General features: G+C 45.2%; 1 protein-coding gene and 1 long non-coding RNA gene across 7 annotated transcripts in view; one reads left to right on the forward strand and one right to left on the reverse strand.

Moving 5' to 3' along the window:
- Positions 1-3,660: 3,660 nt before the first annotated feature.
- LOC106902226 lies at positions 3,661-18,409 on the reverse strand. Of its 3 annotated transcripts, XR_001414452.1 has the most exons (4): positions 18,178-18,293; positions 9,683-9,861; positions 8,940-9,062; positions 3,661-4,545 (listed from the first exon to the last, which is right to left on the reverse strand). It is a non-coding gene; the product is annotated as an uncharacterized LOC106902226 (long non-coding RNA). The 3 variants fall into 3 exon arrangements; XR_001414454.1 differs by lacking the exons at positions 9,683-9,861; positions 18,178-18,293 and adding an exon at positions 18,324-18,409; XR_001414453.1 differs by lacking the exon at positions 9,683-9,861 and having other exon boundaries at positions 18,178-18,313.
- The window catches only part of GRHL2 (grainyhead-like transcription factor 2), a 69,544-nt gene continuing 60,768 nt past the window's right edge, over positions 18,346-27,121 (forward strand). The window contains exons 1-2 of one of the 4 annotated variants that reach the window (XM_014965542.1): positions 18,348-18,635; positions 20,736-20,887. Coding sequence is in view for 3 of the 4 variants with exons in the window: in XM_014965544.1 (XP_014821030.1) it covers positions 18,616-18,635 (20 nt within the window). In the remaining variant the exon portion in view is untranslated. Of the gene's footprint in view, positions 18,636-20,735; positions 20,888-27,121 lie in introns of all 4 variants that reach the window. The other 3 variants (XM_014965544.1, XM_014965541.1, XM_014965540.1) reach the window with 3 other exon arrangements.

Here is a 27,121-nt window from a genome sequence, read left to right on the forward strand (position 1 = left end):
TTGTAAGTGTCCAGCGTTGCTCCATTCCGCTGCTACACCCCGGTAGAGCGAGAAGGTCTGCTGGAAACAGCAACGGCCACTGTGGGTTCAGTTATGAATCATGGGAGGGACCTCTCTGTATTTGGTGACTCGGTACCATGGTGACAAAACCTCCACAAACACTTCACAGAGAATCAGGCCACGTGTTTTCCGTTCCTCCTTACGCAGCGTGGCGCTGCCTGGGAATAGCCTGTGGTGGTAAATTGCTTTGAGTTGGTCCTTTTCCTGCGCTGCTCTCCTGGAATATCCTTTGCTGGGTTGAAAGACTACTTCAGATGCCATTTATGACCCACCTACCAATAAAGAGTGGGCTCTTTATTGGTAGTTACCAGTGAACAACAGAGCCCTTGTACTCTCCAGAATCCCCATGTTCAGCCTGAAGTACTGCCAGCCTTTTGAACAGAACCCAAAGAGCAGGTGGAGCCATCCTGCCTCTTAACATGCAATGGGTGTAAGCTTAATTTGGCGATGGCTGGAAGACCCTTCAAAACAGTGTGTGCTTCCAAAAGGTATGTTTAATCACCATGACTGCACCGCTGAGGTGGGAAGGCTGCCCTCCCAAACCATCTTCTCCATAGTTTCATCCTTCCAGGTGTCCATTTAGAAAAGCATTTGCTGCATTAGCTATTCTTCCAGTTGTCCAAGTTCTTCGTATCACATTTGTTCCTGAGTCACCTTTAATTGACACCACTCTTTAGATGTTTACAACTGTTGCAGCTAAAGTGCTGATACAGTGGAACGCAGTGCCAAACAGAAAGGCTGGATTCCTTGTGTTCACAGGAAGCACCTCAGGAAGGGATAGGTGAGGGAAACCTCTCTCCCAAGGCCACCACTGGTACTGATCTCCATTTCCTTCCTACCTCAATGAGTCTGGTCTCCCCATGAGCATATTTCCCATTCCAGGGCCAGAAGAACACATCACTCAGACTAACCATGGCTCAGCTTCATGCAGCTCCCCTTGACATTAACAAGAGATGCTCCAAGGACTTCCAGTCTTGCTGAAATCAGAGGAACTCTTTCCACTCACTTCAAGCCATGGGGCAATCATGCCTGTGCAGGGACACAAAGCCTAGAGGTGGGCAGAAAGCTGCAGGAGGGAGTTCTTCACTTGACTCTGAGAGGCATTTGTGCTTATGCAGCATGACTACTGTGACCATGAAGTCTGATGAAAGTGTTGGTTGGTGCGCTGGGGTTGCTGCCACACTCAGCAGGGCTGAAGCAACATCAGGAATGTGAGGAACAGAAAGCTTTGTTCCACCACTGGGCAAATCCCCCAGGTCTTCAACACCACATTCAGTTCCTGTCCTCCACACCCAAAGGGGAGGCGATGGGGGATGCTACAAGGTCAAAATGGCCACGGTAGGAAGACACACCAAAACGTACAGGACTCTGCAAGATGTAGAGGTTGGGAGACAGAAGGAACGGGTTGCCCGCCGTTTCACACAGTACTGTAGCTGCCAAATGCCATGACCAGAAACGTGGTTTATAACAAACAAAATGACTATTTGAAGAATGTCATAACTGGTGGGGCTCAAGGCTGCATAACACGATGGAGGTCACAAGTCTACAGGGGTTCAAGCGGCGGTCAGACAGGTTCATGAAACGAAGCGTTGACTCAGAGGTGTGAAATGTGGGGAGGAAGATCCAAGCTCCAGCTGAGGAAGTCCGAGCTGCAGAACGGAGGATGCTTGGAAGGGGAAGAGCACTGCTCACTTCTTCCCAAAGTGCCCGGGGCAGGGGCTCCCGGAGGTGCTGCAGCCTCTGGTCCAAGCCAGGAGAGATAATTGCACCTTCTTAGGCAGCGGCTGTGGGCTGGGGGAAGGGGCTTGTCCTGTGTTTCTCAGCACTTTCTGAGAAAGGGTTGTATTTTCACTGTGGTTGGGGCCGCAGTGCAGAGATGTCTCCCTGCTTCTGCAGGGCCTGCTTGTAGCTTGTGAGGAGTTTGTGAGAATAAGAACAACCCTCGCTATTGTGTCAGCCAGTAGTCAGGCTTAACGACCATTTATTGGCCAATACGCTGTTGAGCAAAGAGACTGCCTCTTAATGAAGGTCATACTAAATAACAGTGTACAAATAATGCTTAATGACTCAAAGTGATGCTGGGTCCTTTAAGATCAAGGAAAATGGTCTCTAATTATACTTGGATTTCTTCTTCCTCAAATGACATCAACTAGCACACCAAGGATAAAGTCCTTTTAGCCAGGGAAGCCATTTATAAGTAAAAAAGACATGATTTTTATTAAAAATACAAAATCCTTTGCCATCTTAGTGAAATAAGTTTCAAAGGAATTACTGTGTGATATAAGTAAATACGTATCTATAATAGCACACATGTTTATAACTAGCATTACTTATCATCCGTGTCTCTCATGGCTAATAATATGGGACTCGCTGCTCCAACTCTGCAGGTGAAAATGCAGAGCCCAGGAAGGAGGATGTGGCTTCTCCGCCCTCACACAATAGCTCAATTGTCAAGTCTGAAACACGTACGTGGAAATACACAAACACAGAAGCCTCTTCACAAATGGGAACAAAATATGAAAAGAATGAGCAAACCTTTCTGTTCCTAAAACAGAAGGGTTGCCTGCTGTGGTGAAAAAAAAAAAAAATAAAAATCAAACATCTTAAAAACACCTGCAAAGTCCTTGATTGTCTACATAATTTATACCAGATTCCCTCTAGGGACTTGAGTTGGGAGGGGCTGATGCAGGAATCTTCCCTGACTGCTGCAGGAGCTGGAAATGGGGCCGTTTGCCACAGATAAAGTGGATTAATTCGATAAATTCATGAGGCTTGGATTCTTGCTAATGGCAGAGTTGAGGGGAACTGCACATAAGCTGTTTAACCGTTTCTAAACCAGTTGATACAGGGATTCCCCACTTCACATTTATACCGTGCCCAGGGAGCTGCTGGGCTCTGCTGTGCCTGTGCTGGGGAGCAACACACACAACATCCTCACGGACCCTTCCTGAGCCCCGCTGGCCACCCTCCCACCTAACTTCCAGACAGACACAAGCTGCTCCTCACATCTGCTCTGCCCTATCTCAGCATTCCCCTTCTTTTTTTTATCCCCCCTGACACTGTAATCACACTGAATTCTCCGTTATTGAGATTCTCAGAGAAGAATCAAAAATCTCTGTGCAAGGAAAAAAAAGAGGCAGCTGTTTCTCACAGCCCTCTCCTCAGCTCCTCTTCTCTTCCACTATTTACTTTACTTCTTTGCCTTGCAAACAGCTCAACGTCTGGGAGCCTGGGCTAAGCCCAGCCCTTTTGTGCCCTGCAGTCATCGCTGCATCTTTAAGGGAAAGCTGATTCCCAGGAATGCTGTGCATGCACATACCTATCTGGGCGCTGCACCCACACCTGCCCACCAGGTAACCCAGCGCCCGCTGGCCCTCGCAGCCGCATTCCAGCCGGCAGAGCTATTACTTGCTAATTGTTACCTGTCAAACTGGTAAACGAAGCTCTTGGGCCGAGTCCAAACAAGCCTATATTCCCACGAAATCCTAAACCGGCAAACCTTTGACCTTTCTGCAGCCCCACGGATGATTTTTTTGCTAGGACTGATTTAAAACTACGATGGTATCTTTGATGGACGGAAAAAAAAAAAAAAGCAGCGTGTTTGGCTTATTGTTTATTGTGACGAAGCTTTCTTGTGCGTGTTAATACCTGCAGGAGAGCAGAGGATTACCAAAACAGGAGAGCAGAGCAGGCAGCCCCATAAACACAGCGGAGCTCACGTCTCCCGAATCACTCCGGTGGGGTGGCTTTCCAAGATCTCGGCAGCGCAGCGCTGATCCAAAAGCAGTTTGTGGCTGGTGAGGAATTAATATGCAAAACCTCCTGAGGCTGAAAAAGTTAGCGTACAAAGTAGCCCGGAACCATCTGGGAGGGCTGGAACTGGCATTTCCTCTTCATTTCACCCCGTTCAGACTTGCTCTGCTGAGCGTAACGGGATGGGCTCCTGTGGAGCAGGAGGGTGTCTGCACACAGCCACAGGCAGCAGCCCCTTGCTGTGGCCTGGCGAGGCTGTAAGGGGGGCTGGCTTTGCCCCCTTAGTGCTCTCTCAACAGGCCAAAAAGGGAAAGCAGCTCAGACCAAACTGCTCCCTCATAAAGCTCAGTCCTCCTGGGTAACTGCACAGAACAGACATTTCCCCACAGAAGGATGCACAGAGAGGCAGCCCGCTCTTACTGGAACATCTGCAAGGTTTCATATGCTCGTACATCGAAATGCAATAAAATGAAAAATGGGCTTTATTGAAAAAATACAGCCATAAAGCACAACATTCAAAATAGCACAGACACTCCTATTTTACTATGACCCCCCTCCTTACAGGCTCTCTGGCTTGGACTCTAAGTGCTTTGCGGTGGGGACCGTGGTGCCTACACATTGTCACAGCCTGTGATATGATCTGAGGACACTTCTGATTCAATGACACGATTGAGTCTCATGGTAGCTTCACCCTGTGTCGTGTTGAGTCTCCCAGCTGTCAGAGGAGAGAGCCTAAAAAAGAGGGGAGAGTAAATGGTATAAACCAGATTGTTGATTGTTATTGATAATAACAGAAACATGATCTCCCGAGCAAGATGGTAATCCTTCTCCACAAAGGTTGCAGATAGCCTCCATGGCAAGCTTGATTTTGACCTGTCTCTCACCTTAGCTTTACCCCAGGTAAACCAGACTTCTGTAGATCCCCCAGATGTCACCTTAGACATTGAATTTGATTTTGGAATAGATGATCTTTAAATTTTTTAATAGGTGATTTATTTTTTTTTGAATAGGTGAGTTTTATTTTGGAAGTTACCTGGAGAAATCAGTTATTAGAGAGACCATGTGCAAAGCAAAGTGGAATTTATACATTATTTGAAAAAGTGTTTACATTTTATACTTTTTTGAAGAAGCATTTGTGGTTTTAACTTAACAGAAACTCCAGACTGAGGTTTAGCACTTTTCTTTGGAACAGGATAGTGCTTTAATATGATTTTTAGGGGATTTTAGCTGACTTGAGATCAGATATGCTTGCAGAACTTCAGCTCAGTCCAGTACCTTCTCTAAATGCTGAGGGATTGGCTCAGAAACCAGAAGAAATCCTGGGATTTACAGCTGAGCTACCAGGTTTCATGGAGCTGAGCACAGCTTTGGGCTCCTGCAGACCCAATGTACCACACTTAGATTCCCACAGGAATCTGCAGCTCCTTCTCATTAGCTTCTTCACCCTTTTTCTTCTCTTTACTGTGCAGAAAACATTAAAAGAAAAGGATGTCCTGCAAGGGGATAAAAGAAATAACTTTCTGAAGCAGGCTGCCAGGCCTCTCCAGACCTGCCTGTCTCCCAGCCTGTTGAGAAGCACAAGTGATAGGAGGTGGGACAATTGACCGAGTTTCTTTATAGAAGGAAAAAGTACAGAAGAAGAGTGCTGCTTCTTCTCCTACCTTCTCCCCTCGCACACAGCACACTGGAACCCCAGAGAACTCTGCAGTACAGGAACTGATCAGACAGAGCACCTGGAGATCTTTACGTGGATGACTCCCTCTCCCAGAGTCTCCTCCACACTCCGGGGAGATGGATGGACTGTTCGTGGTCTGCTGACACCCACCTGCAGTATCTGAGATGCCCTTGTGATGGGGCCATGCCCCCAGCCTGGCAGCAGGGATTGGGAGGGAAGGAGAAGGGGCTGTTTCGGTTTGGCCAGGAGGAAGGGCAAATATTTTCCCTTGTGTCTCCCAGGAGGAGGCAGCGTCTTGGTAGGGGCAACCTGCCCACCAGGCCAGAGTGTTCTCTTAAGATTCTTCTTAAAAGCTCTTCAAGTAAAAAGTGGTCCCTTCACAAGCTGAATATAGTTGATTTGGGATTCTTCCTCCTTTTCACCTCACAGATTTCTTATCTGCTCCTCACTAGGCTACGGCCTGGAGTGTCTTTCAGCTTGTAGCTGCATCAGTCACTGCACTGACCAGCTCCCACTGGGCATCTTAATGTTACTGCCCAGTAGTACCTGAAACCATCACTAATGGTACCCACAGGTATTCTGCTTAAGATAAAAGGGAAGGTATCTTAAAAGATGACTAATAAAAGGGTGTCCATTTAAAAACCATCATGTGAAAAGTGACAGCTGCATTACTAATACCCACCTAGAACCAGCTGGAAATAATTTGGCCAGAAAATGCTGATTTTTCCTGTATCTCTCATTCCTGTTTTGACAAACATTTACTGAACGAAGAGCAAGGTTTCAGGAATTTGTTGCTCCACATAGGCTATTAAGATTCCTGGAGCACCTGGGCTCTGGAGGCTGCACTGCAAGCTGGCTTGATCCACGGCAGCGCTGACTGTCTGGGGCTGTCATGTCAGCCTGAGCAAAACTGTTACTCAGACCTGGTGACATGGAAAGAAAGTTTTCTAGCTTCTGTAATGTTCAGAAGTGAACCACCCTGGTATTGCCACTGGATGCCTGAGTGAGGTTCAATACCAGTTAGTTTAATCAACAGGGTGTGCAGTAGTTTAAAGCTCTGTTTACACTTGTCTCAGATTTGGAAGAGCAAATGTGGGGAAAAGAAGAAAACATGTAACTCTTCAGTGTTACAAAATAACCTTCTTAAATGAAGAAATAAATAAGGGATTCTCATAAATGAATGCAAAAGAATTGAGAAAAATAGACCTGTGCCTAATCAAACAAAGGCCTGATTAGTTCAGTGGTGTCAGTGATGCATCAGTGACACCAATTCCTACAATTCTGCATGTCTCCCTTTTTCTAAAGGCCAACCTCTTAGGTTGACAGAAGTGTATTATTTAAATCTCTGATTCTTATACTTCATTTGTACATCAGGGAAATGCTTGAGAGGGAAATACCGGGACACTGACAGACAGATGAAACTTCTATTTTTTAAATGTCATGATTCTAAAACACGATGCGAGGAAGGGGGTGCCACCACCTGTACGTGTTCACTTCAGAGTTCAAAGCAGGGTTTGAAGCTCAGGGCCTCCGGAGTGTATTCTGTCATCTGCTGCAAACACGGCACGGAGGAGGCAGAAAGTAAGATAACAAGACTTGAGCGTTTGTTAAAAAAGAAAGAAGAGCTCAGTTCTCAAATGCCTGTATCTCTGCCGTGGCTCAGGGCACAGCAAGCCACCCAGACAGCAGGATCTCCAACGCCGCTTCTGTGCACCTTAGAAGAGCCTGCTACAGTGCCCACATGATTTGTGTCCTCCCATCAGCACACTGTCTGTGGTTCACAATGGGAGCTTCACTGCTGGGGTCAGGGGCAGGAATTGATTGCGTGGGCCAAGGGGCCTGTTCTCAGGGCCAGATAGCTGGGAGGAGAGCACTCCAGCTCCCAGCCACTAATTAGCCACTAATCTCATGCACTGAGATTCCCACACACTGAGCAGCCTTCCTTTGGTGACTTTTCAATTAGCATCATAACACCCCAAGCTTTGAATGCTTTTTGTGTGTTTATCTTTTCTTCCAATTGTCAGGGCCAGCAGACATAAATTAAACCAATTGAAGAGTATCTGCGTGTCTATTAGTTGGCAGCTATTAACCTAAATTGGCATAATCCTCTCCCAGCTGGGAGTTAGACACATTGATGTTAACCTGGGTATGACTTGTATTTTTTCACAGAAAATGTGAGAAATCATGCAGGTACTGCTACAAAACTAGAATTCACTTCTGGGCATCCAGGAGAAACATCTGCCCCTATTTCACTGACGTGTCATGCCCAGAGGTGGATGACACAGGTCTGCTGAACGCAGGAGGACAAAACCACGTCGATCCCAAACCAAAGAGGGGCTGTGTGCAGAGAATGTCACTGGAACTTTAGGAGGGGAGCTGGCATGTGGCAGGGGAGAAGAGCCTGTGAAGAAATCACTGTGCTTGATTCCCCTTCTAGAAGCAAAGACCAGGGCTGAGGAACCTCCTGCAGCCCTCGGCTCTATGCAGGTAGCAGCATCCACTTGCAAAGAAACTGAATTCAACCCTACGGGGCCTGATCAGCAACTCACAAAATTAGAAAGATTCTCCATCCACCACAGGATGGGGCCTGCCAAACGAGTGGTACGGTGCTTTGGAGGAGAAAATCACACTTGGGGCTTAAAGAGACCTAAAGCCAGAGGAAGTTGCAGACTTACTGGGAAAGTGACTGGTTAGTAAAGTGCAGGTTAAGCAGTTTCCTGGACACAAAAGCAATGACTACACACGTCTGTCACAAAAAATTCCAGTTCCTTCACACTGCCATCAACGATATATGTTGGCTGATACAGGCAAGCCTACAGCCAGGTTGCCAGTGGCTACTGCCTCATTGCTCTTGGAATTTTAACTACTGCATCATCATATCAAGCCATCCAACTCCCCATCTGCCCAGCTCCATTGTCATTGCCACCAAACTCACAGCAGCCAACAGCTGCTGGTGGTGCAGTTCTCTGCATTAATAGGCAATCTCTGAGCAGAGGCACTTCAAAGCACCCTCCTCAGGCTCAAAAGGTTCTCTGCATTATAGTGTGATTGGCTGTTTACACTAAGGTAATTGGTGTGTCTATAATTGGCCTTGTTTACACTGAAGATTTTCAGATATCCTTGGTCTCCCTTCCCCCTCCCTGCCCTGATGGAAGCTCAACCCCAAAGGGAACAGGACAGATAAAGGAGAAATGCCCCCTCCTCACCCCTTATCTTGCAAAGCTGGGTTTGGAGGGCGAAAGCATCAAATTTAGTCCCAGAATTATAACAGAATTTGAGCACTAGCCAACTGTGAAGTCACTTCCAAACCAAAGAATGGAGATGCAGTGTAAAGGAAAACTTGAATGATAGACATTCTTCACAATTCTTCTATAAAAACCAGGCACACCACCTTCTACACATACATCTTTTGAAGAAAAGATAGTCATTTCACCCATGACTTATAAAATACCTTCTTGATCAGGTAGCTGCGCTTATCCATACACGTCTAGGAGTTCAGAAGCTTCACTGATGCTGATGCTGTGGATCCTCTTGACTTGCAGAAATTCTCCACCAGTCCAGCCGCTGGAGAAAGCTGAAAGGTTCAAGAAACAGATGTTGCCAGAGCTGTTGGTGATGCCACATCTCTCTAGTGCCAAGAGACGTCGTGTGAGCCAGCCATGTGTGAGACTCCAAGAGAACTGGGCTGTGCAAATGCTGTAATTAATTCCCCATGCTTACACCTGGAAGGCTTTCATTCACCCCAAACAGAAAAGACTGCTTTGCATGCACTTTCACAATCACTTTAACTCAAAGCTAAAACCAAGCTGCTGCCAAAAGAGGTGGGCCTGCCCTACACCTACCGTCCCCTGCCTTTTGTTGGCTCCAGCACTCCCACAGTTTGGGAATGGCGTTTTAGGGGGTCAAACCAGTCTACTTATCTGGCTGGAAACTACCCCTATTAAAGAAAAACCAAACCAAACCAGTTTTCAGGAAGATGAAAGAGCAAGGCTGCTGCTGTGACACAAGAGGGCAGAAATGCATGACCTAGGGTGAGAAAGATAGAAAACCCTTTTGGGCAGCTGCGTGCTCTTCTACTGGGCTAAGCCAACCACTGGTGACTCTAATGCATTTATCTGTTGGGAATCTCAACAAAGTGTGCTTTATTCAACTTCGCTGTAAGGAGGGTGGAAGCATGCAGTTATCCCACCTCACCTTACAAACAGCATCTCAGGAGAGCCAGGGTGACAGGACCTTCTAACATTCTCTTGTGTCTTGTTTGGTTCTCAAGTTGCTGCCTGCTCATCACTGTGATGGGGGATACCACGGAAATCCCCACGACGGGATTACTTCCTGCTCCACTGCGTCATGGTACCAAGCTCAGTGTCCACCACCTGCACTTCATACATACATAAGACTGAGAAAGGTTTCATCAGGAGTTATAAAGCTCTGGTGAGAATGTACTTTTGGGACAACAAATGGACTCCACTCTGCTCAAGGTAAGACCTGTCCTTGAAGCCAACTATGCTACCACACCACCAGTTGTCTTGTGTAGATACTGATGTCAGCTTAGAGTTATCAGTGCAACATTTAAAATTTAACCTATGCTGCACATAGGCTGAACCAATTAGCTCTGATAAAATGAGATAAAGACATTTGGGTTTAAAATCCTACATTTCAAATGCAGTTTGTCTATTTTGTGAGTGCAATTCACCCTAAATTGTTTTGGCCCGGTAAACTCTACCTTAACTTTTGTTAGCGGTTTAAACAAAAAACAAAAGGCCAAGGCTAGACTGATGAAAGGCACCTTGCACTCTCTCAGGCAAGCCCCCAGGAGGGCTGAGGGATTCTGCTGGGCAGCAGGTTTAACGAGCAGTTAGGCATGATGATGTTTCGGGGGCTAAGAATCCACAAGGCACTCAACACTCCAGCATGAGTTTGTCAAAACACGTAATCCCTGCCCGTGCAGTCTAAACATCAATGTATTCCACACTGGGGAACTCACTGGTTTCACTGGGAATGCAAGTGTACTTTCCAGGAGTGAGGCTGGAGCATCCAGCAAACTACCTGTCTGCATCTGGCACCAGCCTGAGATTTGGGCAAGGGGTAATAAATTCCTGGCTCTGCACAGATTCCCCACATAACCTTTGGCAACTCTTGTTGCTCAAAAGCCTCACGTATGAAATGGAGAGGTGCAGCACCCACCTCCCTCCCCACGTCTGCCTCCTCGCACACCTCCTGTGAAAGCTTCACAGGTCAGGAACTGTCTCTGGCAGTTGGTGCCTGGGCTGTGAGAGCTTGAGCAACACGATACCAAATGTCTTCGCCTTGGGGCTAGGAGACTGCGGGGTGTCAGCTTGGCCTCCCTCTCACACAGGTTTCCTGAACCTTGTGTCCTCCTGCACCTCCTTCACTCTGGAACCCCGCAGCCCAAGTATATGATTTTGCCTCCTTCCCCAAGCATCTTAACCGCGGTATTGATTATGCAGAGGAGTGATTTATCCCCCCAACGATGGTAAAGAAGAGCTTGCCTTCCCCTGAGAAGTCCTCGTACGCAGAGCAAAGTTTATAGTGAAATGAGGAGCAGCACACACATCTCGCCCCCACCCTTCCCCGCAGGGCTATTGCTCATGTGTGGGAGCTAGAGAAAAAAGCAGTAAAGAAATGTAAATGTAAATCTGCCTGCTTTGCCCCTCACACCCAAACACTCCATGTAAACAAACAGCCATCTCCAGGTACTGTTTTCAAGTCAAACAGAGTCAAGCAAATACTCTGCGTGTCTGTCCTGGAGCCACATAAAACTTCACTGCAGAATACTTTCACCTTGCTTCTTCCTGAAGCTAAGATTTCCACTTACTTGGGAAAACAGAAAAGAAACAAAAATATAAGCGAAACTAACGTATGTTGTAAATCTGCTTATTCTGAGAGATTTGCTTTCTGTACTGAAACAAAGGAAGCAAAATCTGCAGTGCAACTCCTATTTACACACAGCGTCTAGGGCATGACATGGTAAGAAGTTTCTGCATCCTGAATAAATTGAGAAAACACGGATGTTTTGTCTAATCCTTCTCTTAAACAAGGGACTCAGAGAAACAAAGGTAGGGTTATAAAGCAGCACGTGCTACAGCCATGGAACACAGCTAAAGGAGTTGGAATCGCGTGGTAACTCCAATCTGCATTAAGAAACAGTGAAAAAAGTCAATAGTGGATCAGGCAGTGTAATAATGCACACGGGTAACAGAGGTACTACAAAGGAAAAATGAGGTGTGAAGGAACTGGGAACCAGCACGTCAAAGTGATGCACTGGGCCTGGCTGTCCCACAACTCTGGGGCAGAACGAGGTAGAGTAGTTATCACATCTCCCTAGGTGTCAGGGAAGTCCTTCCAGCAGCTGAGGAACAGCAAAATCTACTTTCGCAGCAGTCTGAGTAGAGATAAAGCAGGCTTGTAGGTGCATGCAGGGCATGTGCATTGTATAAACACAGTATCACTGAGATGGTGAACCCGATAGGACAGGCTGACGAAGCAGCTGCAGGGGATCTAGAACTGGGGTCTTCCCCAAGCCATGGACTAAATGATCTTGAAGCTCCCGACCACCGAAAGAACCAAACCCAAGCCCTAAGAAAGGCCAAAGATTATGTCAACAAGCTCTGATCCTACATTGCCCAAAAAGCCTAATGGAGTAATATTATATAGTGCCTTTATGTTTATGAACGAAACCAGTAGGAGGCTTTCTTCTGAAATGCTCCTCTATTTCAAAAGAGAATAGCAACAAATAGTAGAAAGTGACACCGTTAAACCTGTCCCTAAAGGTACTAAAAGCAGAACTGACAAAGCTTAAACAGAAACACAGAGACACATGGTCTAGTGACCTTTCCATAGAACAAGGCACTGCAGAGATCTCCTGGCTCCAACACTGGTTCCTTTTGTGCCACCAGACAATCCTCTTTATCCTCTGCCCTTCAAATAAAATAACATTTGCCTGCTCCTGAGGGCAGACACGAGGATAAAGGAGCCACAGCCTGGGGGCTGTCAACCCCACCTCTTATTCAGCAGATTCTGACAGCAGTTTTTCCATTTGCTGTGATTTCTTAAGTAAGTACCTTGCTATTTGATTATAGTATTGACCTATTTTGAGGGAAAACCGCATTGATTTTAAGTGAACGGGATGATACTCCACAGCTTTGTTTCCCAACTCCTGCTGCTCCGATTGAAAAGTGTTTCTGTGGATTCTTTGGGCTGCATTTACTCTAGTTCCTGAGTGTGGGAAAAGTAAACAAGCAATTGTTTATATGCCATCCTTCACCTTCTGCATGCTGGAACGCTTATGCCTATTTTGGGACAGACTGTTAGAGCAAAAAGAGACACATTCATTACTGGTTTTAGAATGCTTATTATTGCAGTGCAGTATTTCAGACCTGTGGAGCTTCTGAATTTTTTAAAACTCTTTATATGCTTATGATCCATGCCAAGACATTTGAAGCTCTTAGGTTTTCCATATGTTGATCACATCCCTATTTCAGATTCCTTTAAAATGATGCTCTGTAAGTCATAACGGTTGGAGAACTGACTGATGAGAGCTGGGAGCAGTAGCCACAGTGGCAAATACAGACTTGGCCATCCCCGCTCCCCAGTGACAGCCCTTCGGTCCACCCCTCCGTGGAATTTAGAGAAGGCCACCTCCCCCTGGCACCCACTGCCCTACCAAGAACAGCAGTGGACTCATTCTGTACAGTGGAGGGAATTTTGTGTTAGAAAGGAGAAAAGAGGGGAGAAAGAGTGTGTGTGGGGAAACTTTGAAACTTTAATTTTGAGAAAAAGTTAGTTTTAAACTACTACTGGCAAATAAAAAATATTCTAGTGATATTTTTAATATAGTAATAGTATATTAAGGTATATATCCTAGTAATAAAAGGGGGAAAAAAAAGGATATATGGGTATTAGGACAATTTTCTTCTTACATTCCCCTGGAACTATTCAAAACCTAAACAAACTAATAGCATTTTACTTTCATCCCAAAAATAGGTCAAATTAGGATTACTCAAAATGTGTCTATAAATTTGCAGTTTGGTTCTATGATGATGCAAAGATCCTATTGATTAACACAGGAAGCTGGACAAAGCTTCAGGAAGATGCACTCTTAACATTTTTCTTGCAGGTCAGATTATTGAGGTTCTCTAGCTCTGCCCCATAATGACATCACACAATTTTAATGTCAGCTTAACATATTTCTAGAGTCCCAGATCCCAGATCACATTAAATTGTCTTTCAGAGACGCCTTCTTATTCATTTTCACACTATGGTTTTATACTAAAAGCAAAATTACTGTCATTAGGTGACCTAACTGTATTTTCCCAATGTTTCAAAATGCTTGAGTGAATCACTAAAAAACGCTATCAGGTAGATCAAAGCATCTGCAGAAAAGCTATCGTTCTATATTAAATTCTATTGAATTGGTTCCAAAACCGTGAGTAATCTTTATTAAATGGATTGGTACTTTAATGTCTGCTAATCAAGTATAAACCTAATATTCCAATCTATTGTCAGACTTTGCCACCTTCTTAGCTGTCTCAATGTCTCAATCCCAAAAGGATTTCCATCATGTGACCTATTTTCATCGCTAAAAATGACTTCTCATGTTTTAACCTGAAACAACATTGTGTGTGCCACACTGCCTAAGTTCAGCCTTGAAGATATACGGCAGAGTCATGGTGTAACTTTGACACCTTGCAGAACCATGAATTCTACACTCACAATGAGCAAAACAAAAATAAAGCCCTTCCTTTTTTTTTTTTTTCCTTACATGTTTCCATACGGCTTCGATGAATCTAAAAGAAATGCAAATCAGCATTTCAAATAGAAAGTGCCATGTTCTGCTCCACACCTTACCCTGTGGCCAGGAAATGCTTGATATTCCATGGTCCTCCACACCGCTGAACTGCGGCTGTCGTATGTGACACCCGAGAGCTGGAGGTTGCTAAAGGGCTCCCAGCAGACCTGTTTGGGGAGCAAAAATTGCAGATCCCAGGCAGCACGACAGAAATCCACAAGTACTTGCCGGAAATGACAACATTTTTTCTATTCTGCTAGGACTTTTATATAGTTTCATTGTGAAGCATTAGAAGTAAACCATTATCAGGATCTTGGCTACTCAGAATTACTTTCTTAAAGCCAACAGTGCAGAGTAATTAATTCTTAGAGCATAAGAATGATCTATTTGGGGTACAGGAGGGTTGCACTGAAATCTTAAAAGATTATTTTGATGTACATGACAGCTTCATATAAGTCAGTTGAGGATCAAGGTCTGCACAAATTCCAATAAATATATTTTCATACAGAAGATGGCTACAAAAGAAAGGCTATGGGGAGGATTAACAGTAAATGTTGCATATCACAAAATTAGTAGGTAGGTGGTTGTCTTTGAACTTGCTGTGAGAGAGTATGTTTTCTTTCAACAGCCATCAATGACAGAAAGATACAAATAAAAATACGTGGTAATCGTTGCCTACTGAAACCAGTTGTTTTCAAACATCTGCTCTCTCACTGAACTGCTTTACAACACTGTTTTGACATAAATATCTAACATCTTTTATCGCACAGACTTCTTTTAATAGTTTTCTGAAAGATATTTTAGGTACTTAGTGCAATTAGTAAGCCTAGTTAAGCCTTATTTGTACACTCTATTTCCTCTACCCAGTGCTGGCAAGTCCAAACAACACTGACACTAGCTGCTGTGGAGTAAATAGTGTAAACATGAGGTAAAGCTTCAGACAGTTGAATTCTACACTGAATCCTTACAATGCCACACACACACACACACAAATATCAGCTGCTGTGCAAAGAAAGAAGTAAACACAGTATGAAAAACAGTAGTTTACTATTTTAAATTTTTCCTGTACACTCCAAGACAAGTAAGTCCTAGCTTTTCAATAATGCATTACATGACTATTTCATTTTTGCTCTACACAGCCTTTATTCTACAGGAAGAAAGACTGGTCTGGCCAGAAATAACATTAGCTGATTTTTCAATGACTACAAGATTAGTTTATAATAATCTTGTAGATCATGAAGAATGAGCATCAGGCTGGATTAGGTAGGACTTGTTTGACCTGCTCAGCTGGAGGTAGACGCCGACACTTTCAATTTGATTCCAGTCTGCAGTCTGAAGCAAAAGGCTCATCCAGAAAACGATGAGACCTGTGCCTACCTACCTTAGTTAAAACCATTTTCAGGGTTTATTTTTCCATCTAAGCAAGTCCCAACTAAATAGCAGTTGTCATCTCCAACAACCTCAAATCAAGAGTTCATTACTGCATTTTCCACTTATATTCCTAACTTTGACCTTGGAACACCATGTAAGACAGCGAGCAGTAATTCGGTCTCCCGACTACCTCATTCTAAGAGAACCTCTCCTGAGAGCAGGCTGCTAAAGGCAGTTTTGTATTTGACCCAGTACTAGAACAACAAACTCCATTTCAGTTTGAGTTACAGTTTGGGTTTGGTCCAGGACTGCAGATGGCATCAAATGCAGTTCTCTTTCTTGTAAAATCACACATCAGCAGCATTTCTACCTTGGGGAAGGTGGCATTTTCAAAAGTGCTCATCACTGATCTTCCTCTCCTTCTTCCTACATATTTCATACAGGAAAAAACGGGGGGAGAGGGGGGAAGCCAACATCCAAATGTTTCTCATAATTGAAAAATTAAAAAAGAGAAAGAGGATACCCAAATGGGCGTTAATCCTATTGATGGTGCTCAAACAGGTAACCTTTTCAGGCCTCAAAGTTTCTTTCAGTGTAACAAATATTTGGGAAAGAAACCTTATCGTTTCTGCAGTTAATGGGGGGGCTTCACTATCTTAAACTACTATAGCATTCTACTACTATTCCTCCAAAACAATTCCCAGTATCTCACAGTAATGTGCCTGAGAGGCTCAGCTTGTTTTAAGATTACATAGTAATTCTGTATTCAAAACAACTGCATTATTTGTAAAGAATAAATTACTCTGTTTCTCTTCTGTGTTTTCTGAAGCCTCGAAATGCATTATACAAAATAATTCATACAAGCATTGTTATGAATAACGGCCTGCAAGTTCAACACCAGTATTTGTTATTCAAAATTCAGGCCACATTAGGAACTTCTGATTGGATTTACAGATTCTTTCTTTCCTGTGACTGGTGAATGAAGGATGAGAAGGGCTAATTAATATCTTGTGCTCAATCAAAGCATCATTAATCTAGCTAAAGTATTTTTCTAATTCTGTTTAGTTAAAGTGATGGAAATCTTCAAGGCACTATTTTTAATATGACTTAAACCTGATTTATACTGAATTTGCTTAATTTGGTTAGTTACTATGAATACAGATAAGGCCTGAGACCCAGTAATAGATATTTGTACCTGATTGCAATCCCATAAAACCAAAGACTACATAGAGTCAAGTCTGATTTCAACTGCAGGAGTAGGTAAAAGAAGATCAGGCCTCAGATTGTAATGCTACATGATTTTTTATATCTAAATATATGTATACATATATACTTGGTTATTCAGATACATATTTCTGTGAGCATCCCTTCTACTACATTCTCCTGCCAGGTGAGATCAAAGGTAGAACATGGAAAATGCCTTCACCTAAGACAGTATAAATTTGATAGTTTTGCCACCAGTCAGCTAATTTTCTTGCAAAGATCACTAAGTAATATAACGGTCTGCCCCACATAATGGTGCATTCTTTACACGTACATTTGTACAGCAGAGGTTAGCTGGATGCCTAATACAGGAAGAGGTCTCCCGGAGGATAGGAGGCAGCAGGAAGAATTAGTGGGGTCTTGACCTGTCTCTGGTGGAGGAACGGGGACTGAGAATGGGTGAGAGCAGACGGAATTCTCTCTTCCACCCTCTCTTCTCAAACTCACCCCATGTGGGGAGAAGCCCTCTTCCTCACCTTCCTCATCAGGGGCAGAGCTGATGCCCACACAGCCCGCTCCTGTCCCTTGTAAGCCCACTTTGGCCCACGGCAGGGTGCATGGGACTGAAGGGCGACTGACAGATTGATGGCGTGGTCCTTTCTGTCCACTTGGCAGCTTTCCTCAGTAAACACCCTGTTCCAGCTTTCCCATATTCTCTCCATCTTTCCCCTGCTGACAAAACAGACCTTTCACCCCCGCACACCCCAAGCTCAACTGCCAGCCCTCAGACCCACGCAGCAGGTATCATCTGCCACCACTTCATCCCTCTTCCGTCAGACGCCTCCTGCGCCAAGACATTCACCGACCTCAAACCTGGCCGGTTTGGCAACAAAAAGTAAAAAAAGCCCTGAAACCCAATAATAAAAAAGCCTAACTACGAAACTGTCCTGCGAGGGCCCAGGCCTCTCCGGGCACCACCTCATGACAGCCACGGATTTTGGTCACGGCGACTCCTTCCCGGCGGCCCGCAGCCGGCACACCGCGGAGCGGCCGCCCCTCTGAGGAGCGGCCCCCGCCGCCCTGCTCGGCCCCGGGGGGCCTCTCCTTAACCTCGGCGGCGGCCGAGCGCGACACCGACGGCCCTGCGCCTCGCCTCGCCTCCTCAGCGCGGCCCGTCCCGCTCCCTCCGCGGCGGGCAGAGGGAGAGCGGTCGATTTGACGGCGGAACGGCCCGCGCCCGCCTCAGCAGCGCCGGTTGCTCTCCCCCCCCCCGCCTTCCTCCCTTCCCCTCAGCGAGGTGCGTTACCTGCAGCTCGGCGGCGGCCTTTACCTGTGCGCGCCTCTTCCAATGGCAGCGCACCTGCCGGGCCGCGCCGCCCAATCAGCGGGCGGCTCGTCCCTCCCTGCCCCGCTCCTTTAGTGAAAGAATCCGGCGCCGCTCGGGAAAGTTACCTGTGCGCGCCCGGCCCGGCCGCTCTCCGCGCCGAGCCCGGCCTCGCCTCGCCCGCAGCTCCCCACATGCCAGGGGGAGGGGGCTCTACCTGTCCTACCTCGGCGGCTGGCTGTGGAGCCGGGAGAGGGGGGGAAGGAAAGCAGAATTACCAGTAGCTCTGGTTCTGCCGTCCCGGGCGTTCACACGCACACACATACACACACACACCTTCACCTGCACAGACCTGAAAGTCCAGTTCCGCCAGGGAGACGGAGGCACCGGGAAAAGGGGAGAGAGTTCATTGGATCAAACATGTCACAAGAGACGGACAAGTAAGTGATCGCAGGCACGCCGCTGCTCCCGCTGCGCGGGGCCGGCCGCCGCGGCCGCCTTCCCCCCCCTCTCCGGTGGCGGCGGCGGACCTGCCGCCAGGGCCTGTCTCCCTCCTCCCGAGAGCCACGCCGGAGCGGGAGGCACAGCAACTCCCGGAGCGCCCCAGGACAAGGCTGCGGCTCGCTGCCCCCCACCTCGCTTTCCATCTGGTTGTGGGGCTTGCCGGTTGTTTTGTTGGGTTGTTTGTGTTTTTTTTTTTTTTTTTATATATTATTCTTATTTTTAAAATAAGATTTTTTTTTCCTTTATTATTTTTTTTTCTTTTTTTTTGCCTGCTGTAACAGAACATTTATCTTGAAGCTGCATGGACTCCGGAAAGCTGTCATCATCTGCTGGAGTTTCTGAGGGTTAAAATGGCAACACTCTCATGGATTTTTGCACTTTGGGGGAAAAAGAAGAAGAAAAAGGAAAAAGAAAGAGAAGAATCGTATGATTTTTGTCAATGAATAGTTATATATTGTTGCATTAGTCACCTCAAATTTACCTTCTCTCAGTCTCCAGTTTCCTAGTATTCACCACAGCTAAACAAAATTAGAAAATAATAGAAAAATCGTGGAGTTCTGGCTCATCATCTGGGTAATACAATGACACTCTATTGTTTTTCACCAGAATTAGACCAAATCCTTTTTCAGTAGGAAAAAAGATTCTTTCATTCTCATTCTTGAAATACTAACCAAGTTACAAGTTACATACACCTGAAATGAAAAGAATCGTAAGCCTTATATTGACTCTGGGTCATAAAATATTATTGTAAAAAACAGCCAGCAAACTACGTATGAACATAAACTTCCCTGCAGAGCAAAGCCTCCAGTGGACAATCCAGCTCAAGAACTCTTTCCCAAGAATTTCAAGTCAAGATACTCTTCAGGATGAGCAGGGGGAAGGTCGGCCTTCCCGCGATGGCGGCGAGGCGTGAGGGCCGGGGCCTGGCCGGGAGCGTGGCGGCTGCCTGCCGCTGTGGCGGCGCCGAGGAGCCGCCGTGAGGCGGCCAGGCGGGAAGGCCATTTTACCTGCTCGGGTTGTTTTAAGTGTTTCCGCGGGAGGCGGCCGGGGAGAGTAACGGGGCAAGGAAGATGGAGGGCGGGGGATGGCGGAGACCGAGGTGTGTTTTACTGCAGCCCCGGCGCAGGTGGGAGCGCCCCGTCATGAGCCTGCTCTGGGCCGGGCCGGGCGCTGCTCGGGTGCCAGCCCTTGTTGGGCTCCCCCGGAGCCTTTGTGGCAAAGGAGGCGGAGAGGAGGAGCCTGGTGTTGTGTTGGGAGACGTGGGACTGAGGAGAGAGAGGCTTGGTGACAGCCTGCCTGTCAAGGAGCGAAAGAAAAGAGATTATCCAACAAAAGAAAGCAGCCGGAGTTGGCTGCCCTGATAGGGGAGAGACAGGAGGGTTCAGAGGAGAAAGATTAAAAAAAAAAAAAAACCAAAACAATTTTAGTCCTGGCCTTTTCAAACATCAGCTGCCAGCGGGATAGCACGAAGGTGGTTCCTAACGTGAAATTAAACGGATTGTGGCAGGAGTTGGGAACAAAGTGGTGTTTGGGAGTTCATCTGAGCGGGGATGGGAACTAATGCCTTAGGTGGCCAGATAAGAGCAGTAAATGATTTAAGTGCAAGGAAGGGAATAAGGACAGAGCCCTGAGGGATGCCTGCGAGGCAGGGAGGAGCAGCTGAACGAGCAGTCATTGAGTTGGGAGGGGAACCAGATTAACTTCGAAAGAGCCGAGAATTGACAAGAAGCAGTGACAGAGGGCATCCCAAAGCAACGGGCAGTTCCAGAACTGCGCGAAGGTGAAAGGGACTCACAGGTTACTCCATGGCTGAACTAAGTTGCCAGTAATTTCAGCCAAGGGTCAGAAACTAGGCTGCAGCAGAGCAAGAGGGGAATATGGAACAGGGAGAAGGAGCAACTTCTTACCACGGTCAGTTTTGGAACAGAAAAACAGTGCAGTGGAAACCTAACTCATGTAAGAAACTAGGGCAAAAGTGGTTCCCCTCTGGGTCTAGGACGCTACTAAGCTACAGGACTATCCTTCCTTCCCAACAGGAACAGTATGGCATAGGTGTAAGCTACTGAGACTGGAGCATTAATGCCCTTCATCCCCTGCTCTGTGTAGTGCTGCTGCTGTTACCACTGTGAGGAACATAAGGGCACTGCAGAGCATGTACCCTCAAGTAACAGCACTTCCCCCGTTGCAGGTATGCTTGTGATCTGTTTCTGGTTAAGGTGTTTAGAAAATTCATAGGTGGTAGGTAAGAGTTTGAAAAGGAAATAAAAAGTAAAGAAATCCCCTGGGCTCTCTATACACAAGTGTAACGTGAGAAGACAAATACATTTGTTTTCGGAAAAGATGACCAGGTGGAATGAGATATTAGGCTGGTGGGGGGAGTTTGCATGGGAGGGTTTTTTTTGTTGTTGTTGTTTTTTGGATTTTTTGGTAGGCTCTAATTATATGCAATTAAAACCTAATCCAGAGAGTACAACATTATTCTCCTCCACATGGCCTTTCTTTTACTTAAAAACAGATCTTCCCTATGGGCAAAACTGGAGAGGGAAGCTCATTACTTCGAGGTCAGTTAATTTGTCAGTGTCATTGGACATGTTTTTGTGGGGTTTGTGCTAGTAAAAGTGCTGATATAGAGGACCAAGCAGTTGAGGGGATATAGAAAGCGTGGAAATGTATGTTCCTGTCTTATCCTTCGGTGGGATTTGCCGTGTTTTCTGGGGAAGTGGTACACCCAGCTGCATAACTGCTCTGCAGGGGCTGCCTGCAAGTGTCCCTCTGTGGAGGGAGGAGCAGGGACAGGGGTGCTGCTTTAAGGGAGGAAGGTGGACAGGCAGGTGAAAATGCTAAAGAGCAAGTCGTTTGATTCTGATGCTAATTGAAGAGCTTGGAAGGGGAGACTATCCTTAAGATAGCGGGCATATCTCCCCCCAACGTCTTTCCCTTTAGTCTTTCTGCCTAAGCTGGGTCTTGCCTGCTTGCTTCCACAAACTCCCATCGGTCAGAAGAGATAAGGCATGATTTCACATGCATTTTTCAGAGGTAGTACCGATTTAAGCAGGCTGTGGCCACTTGTTCCTGCCTCCGTTCCACCCTCTCAGCTGCGTCAGGGGAGCTGCTTGGTGCAGCTATAGAACTAGCTCAGGGGAGTGTTGGGTTGAGAGGAGCCTGATCTCTTCTTGGAGGTTATTTTTAACATCCATTTTATTTTGGTCTGGGTTCTTCATATGAAGAGGGGGTGCAATTAAATGGCAGGTGTTAAAGACAGAACTGCTTATACTAGAACCTCTGGAGAAGGAAATGCGTGTCCCTGCCTTTCTATGCCACTCTGCTCCTGTTACCACCCAATTCCCAGAGCCATCACGAGGGGACCCTGGGGGCTGAACGGAGGTTGGGGGGCGTATGGGGTGGGGAGGAGGGAGCATCCCCTTTGCAGGGTGTCAAGATAATTCCAGGGTTCATTTCTGCGTTTATAGGCCGGAAAGTTATTCTTTCTGTAGCATGCAGAAAAAAAGTATCACCATAGAACTGCAGATTAATGGCTCTAGTGCATTAGTGAAGCTAATTGGTGGCCTTAATTCTTTGGAGACTTAACAGAGTTTTAGAGATTGCCGATACTCCTGTGAATGATGAAGACCACGTAGGATCTGCCTGGTAAATGCCACAGTTGTGTCCCTGCTGCTTCTGGTGTTGTGTGCAGTTGTGAGTCCCACGTAGGCTGGGACTGCAGTTGCATGAAGAGCAGGATTGGTAGCAGGTCTGAGCGTGCTGGTCACTGTGGCTCTCTTACCAGCCAGCCAGCCGCATGACTACCCGTCAGTCAGGCTGGTCGGGCTCCCAGCACCCCCAGTATGTGCAAGAGCTACTTGGGACAGGTAAATGGGGCTGGGGCATGCTCAGACTGACCACAAAAAGGAGGACTTGGGTCAGCCTGGTTCTGCAGCTTCTGGGTAAATAACTGAGGGGAGAGTGAGCCTGGAGGTGGGGATGGGTTCAGACCTGCTCCCGTGTGTCAGTGGAGGCAAGTTCACATCCAGCTTGCTACTGGGTACTCTCTGTGGCAGAAGCTGTGCTTGGGCTTTTCTGAGAGTAAGTTTTGCCCTGGTTTCCCATTTCTGTGTAAATGTAGATGCTGGCTTAATAATATTTAACTTAAGCATCTAGTACTATAAAACAAAGGGCATTTAAGGTTTACAGTGTGATTCTGTGAATTGTTTTGAATTTTTTCTTTATGGGCTAAAAATTTTGAGTGGCAATTAGGTTGCAGACTACTAAATTTTCCTTTTTTCCACTGCTGAGCATCTGATAGGGCATCCATTGAGACGAGTTTTCCAAAGTATTACTCATCTGGCAATGAATGGAGAAACAGGAATTAGAGGTATTTAGTACTTGCACTTTTCAAATGTCAGACATGCTGTCATGGGTGTTCCCCAGAAAACCATCTCTGTGCAAGGAAGGTGGAAAATCAATGTGCAGAACCTCATAGAACTTGCAACCGTAAGCTTAACTGAGAGGAGTAAGGGTATCAAACGGTTACATCTCACTGTTAACATTGTTGTCTCTCTGATGCTGAAGGCTGAGACCAGACTGAAGATCAAAGCTGAACAGTGGGGAGAGGATTTGCCCAGGTCACTTGCTTGATTGTAATGATCACATAACCTCTTCCCTCTGGAAGGGTCAGCAGAGACATCATCATTCTCATTCTGGCAGGGACATCTGAAGGGGAAATGATATTACACCGGTTGACATTTGTTGTCAAATGTTTTCACAAATATTAATCCAGTGCAGACCATTGATTGTTACCTTAAATATTTTTTTTTTCCAGGATTATGGAGCAGCCAGTTAAGCTGCCCTTTTTTGTACACACACGTGTGTACACACACAATAGTGTTTTCAAATGCTGATCTAGGAATTCATTCTGGGATGAATCTTCATTAGCTTTTTAATCAGTGATTGGGACAGTAGTAGCTAATTAAAAGAAGATAAGTAATTATTTCAGACATCCTGGTGTCCTGGGACACTGTCCTATTCTTGGATAGTACTAACTGCATAATGAAGAGAACTGCTGCTTACGAAATATTTAACCAAAGAAACCATGTTAAGTGCATGTGAACTGTGGAGAAGCCAAATATTGCAACATACCTGTAGCTTGAGAATATGTCTTCAGACTTAAAGATTACACATATCTGTAGATTTTTTTAATTTTACTAATAGCAGGAGATAATGGTATCTTCCATAATTCTCCTTTTTAGTTGTTCTGTAAAGTATATTTTTGGTTTTGTGTGCCTTTTTAAAAATATTGGTAGGAAATCTTGACTCCCAGGTTCGCTCAATTGTTGAATTCATGTTTCCCTTCTGTCTGTGTAAAAGATCTCGTAGCCTGAAAAAGACAGCAATCAGTGCTATCGGTTCAGTTAACTGTTCCATTTCCATTAACTCTGTGGAAGCAATGAATGAACAAGGGCCACAGGGCTAAGGGTCAGGTTAAACTGCGGCAGGCCTGGGAAGCCTTGTCATGACCTGTTTTTAATTTTAAAGTCTACTGTTGGCTGCTTCAAATTAGCTAAAACAACCTCGGGTGCTATGCGTGCTGCAAGCACGCTGCTTAGCAAAACAGAGCGTGGCCTGGTACGATGAAGCTGCTAAGCAATTGCTGATTCTGATCAACTCTGTTAGCTGCAGTAATGTTGTGAGCTCCAGATTGTACTCATTTTTTGAGATGTCAGTGTTGTTTTTTTTTTTTTTTTATAAATGTGCTGGAACCTGCCTTTTCTGCTTGGTTTAAAAAAAAAAGAAAAAAGGCAACTGGCTATTTAATGCACTAATAACAAAAGATTGTCTGAAATCTCTGAAATCATAGGTATAAAAAGTCTGTCTTGAGGTCAGTAATTGCCTACTTCAGCTACTCCTCAGGAGGCATTTACTGTATGTATATAATCCTTGTGTCAGATTTTGGTTTTGTAGTTCCACTTTGACATACTTAATAATTTTTTGTCAATGTTAATGAGTCACCTATTTGTTTTAATCTTTTTAATCACTATTACATGCTCAAGTTATTTTGGTTCTGAGTAAAAACAAATAAAACTTCTAGTAGGCATTTAATTTTGTGCCAGTCTATTTTGCCATTCGCTGTTTCTGCTCTCAGTATTTATTTTACATCCTCTCAGAGTGTTTTGTAAAGGTAAAATAACTTCTTTTAATCATTCAACATGTATAATCTTGTTCAGATTTGTCTTGTGCTCAAAAAGAATAATTGTCCCAAACTTGCAAGAGTCCCAAACCTGCGTTCATTAGTAGGTAAAATTACTCAGCCTCTTTAATGGGAGATTTTTTTCCTTGGTATGGACTGCTGGCTGGGCCACAGGGCATCTTATCTTCTGGTTTCCTGGTGGTCTAAATGCTTTGATTTTCTATTACTCTTGAGTCATTTGTATATTTATATGCTCACTGGATTGGGCTAAGTGCATTTTGGAGACTTACTTGCCCTTCTGGGAATGGTGTGATTGTCAGCTATGAAAGACAAATATCAAGACACATGGGCTGTAATTTTCCTGTTCGTTAAACATTTATGTTTCTTTGTAGTTTTAACAGAACGCTATTATCTAATTGAAAAAACAATGTTGCTGAGTTTTTAATTTTACTTTTGGCAATAATTCCTGAGGAGTCCAAACTTTTTTTTTAACTAAATAAAAACTTGCTGTGAGTCACCATGTTGTTTTTTTGATATTTTTTTTTTTTTTTTTTATAAACGTGATGTCTAGGTGAAGCAGTATGCTGAGGGTAGTAAATCTGGGCTAATGTTAGAATCTTTAAAAGTAATGTTTTCAAGCACTAGGCCTAGTTTTGATTTATACTTCTTTGTATAATAAGCACAGAGAGAAATGTATCATCTGGAATCTAAAGTTCATTAACTTGTCCAGCTTCTGTGGAATCTGTCTTTAGCTGCTTTTTAAATGGTCATAGTAGTTCAATTCATACCAGTGAATCCATATCTATGTACATTGGTTTTAAGACAAATTATATGAACATCTGTTCTAAATCTGTTTTATAGTAGCTTTATAGGTGGACTGAGATTTGTGTAAGTGTAAAATAAACTTAGAGAAGGCTTTAGAGCTATTGAAATGCTGGTAAATGATCACAGTCTGCGCTCCTCAGCTATGTCAAACCAAAGTGGGAGCTTCAGCTCTTTTCCCAGCTCTTGGATGTGGCTGGAGCAGGGTCCTGTACCTTTTGTCATAGCAAAGGAAACGCGGGTGTTCTTCAAGTTCCGTATTTCTTACTTTGCACTGGAGGGAAGACTAAGCAGGCAGGTGTTGTTCCCATAGCACACTGGAGTCACAGCATACTTCAACCAGGTCTCTGGGCTGGACAATTTTGGGATCAGAAAGCCAGGATGCGACATGGTTTGTGGTGTGTATCTGTACACAACATCTGGCCAGCATCTCGGTTTAGAATTCGTATTTCTCCCAGGGTTTCCAGATTGGAGACAGTTGCCCTGTGCACCTTCTTATCGTCTAACTTAAAAGGAGCTTATGGTAAATATGCTATGGCCTTGATGAGCTGGGCTGGGAGCCAGGATGACATGAACCTGTCTTGCATTTTCCAGTTAGTTGACTGGTGCTAAAATTTCTGTGTGCTTTATAACAGCTGTGTGGACCAAAAACCTCCCATCTCCTCTCCTGAAGGGACAGTTTGCAGGGGATGTGTGCAGATGTGCTTGGTGCTCTTGTCTCACAGGTGTGAAAGCTGGCATGGTCAGGCCTGGGCTGAAACCTGGGAATGGGGGTTCTTTCCATTCTGCTGCCTCCTGTCTGGCACCTACCCTTTGCAGGGATCGGGGAAGTCCTGAGGCATTATCGGGGGCAAAGAAGTCTGCAGGGATATGTAGAACAGCTTGATTCTTTTACATATATATATATATATTTTTTTTTTTTTTAAGTTTATTGAACAAATGCAATGTCCAAAAAAGCAATAAAAAAAAAACCCAGGAAAAAAAGCAATTAAAAAAAAAACCCCTGGGTGCCCATCTTGGCACTTTTACCAGTCTGCTTTGGACTTCAGGGGTGAATTTCCTGGGCAAGGCAAAAGTTGGGGGACAGGCAGGGTGACATTTTCTTCCCCACTAGCACCAAGTAACTGGATCAGGACGCAATGCTGAGCACATGAAGGAGGAGAGCAAGATGCAGCTGTACTTGGTGCATCAGTCTGCTTTATGTTCGGTGGCAAATTTAGGAGAGAAGTCGAGGGCTGTGTGGAGTTTCCAAATTCAACAGAAAGCTCTTGAGCATCAAAACTGGCTGAGAGGCTGTGAGAGACTGGTGGGCAGGACATCTGGTTTCGGAATAAAAAGCAAGCTCTGATCACAAAGCTGTAGCCTTTCACCATTGTTCATGAATGTGTTAATGGGCACTTCTGATTCTGTGTAAAC

Source organism: Calidris pugnax, unplaced genomic scaffold (assembly GCF_001431845.1).
Source record: "Calidris pugnax isolate Ruff unplaced genomic scaffold, ASM143184v1 scaffold41, whole genome shotgun sequence".
Taxonomy (NCBI): Eukaryota; Metazoa; Chordata; class Aves; order Charadriiformes; family Scolopacidae; genus Calidris; species Calidris pugnax.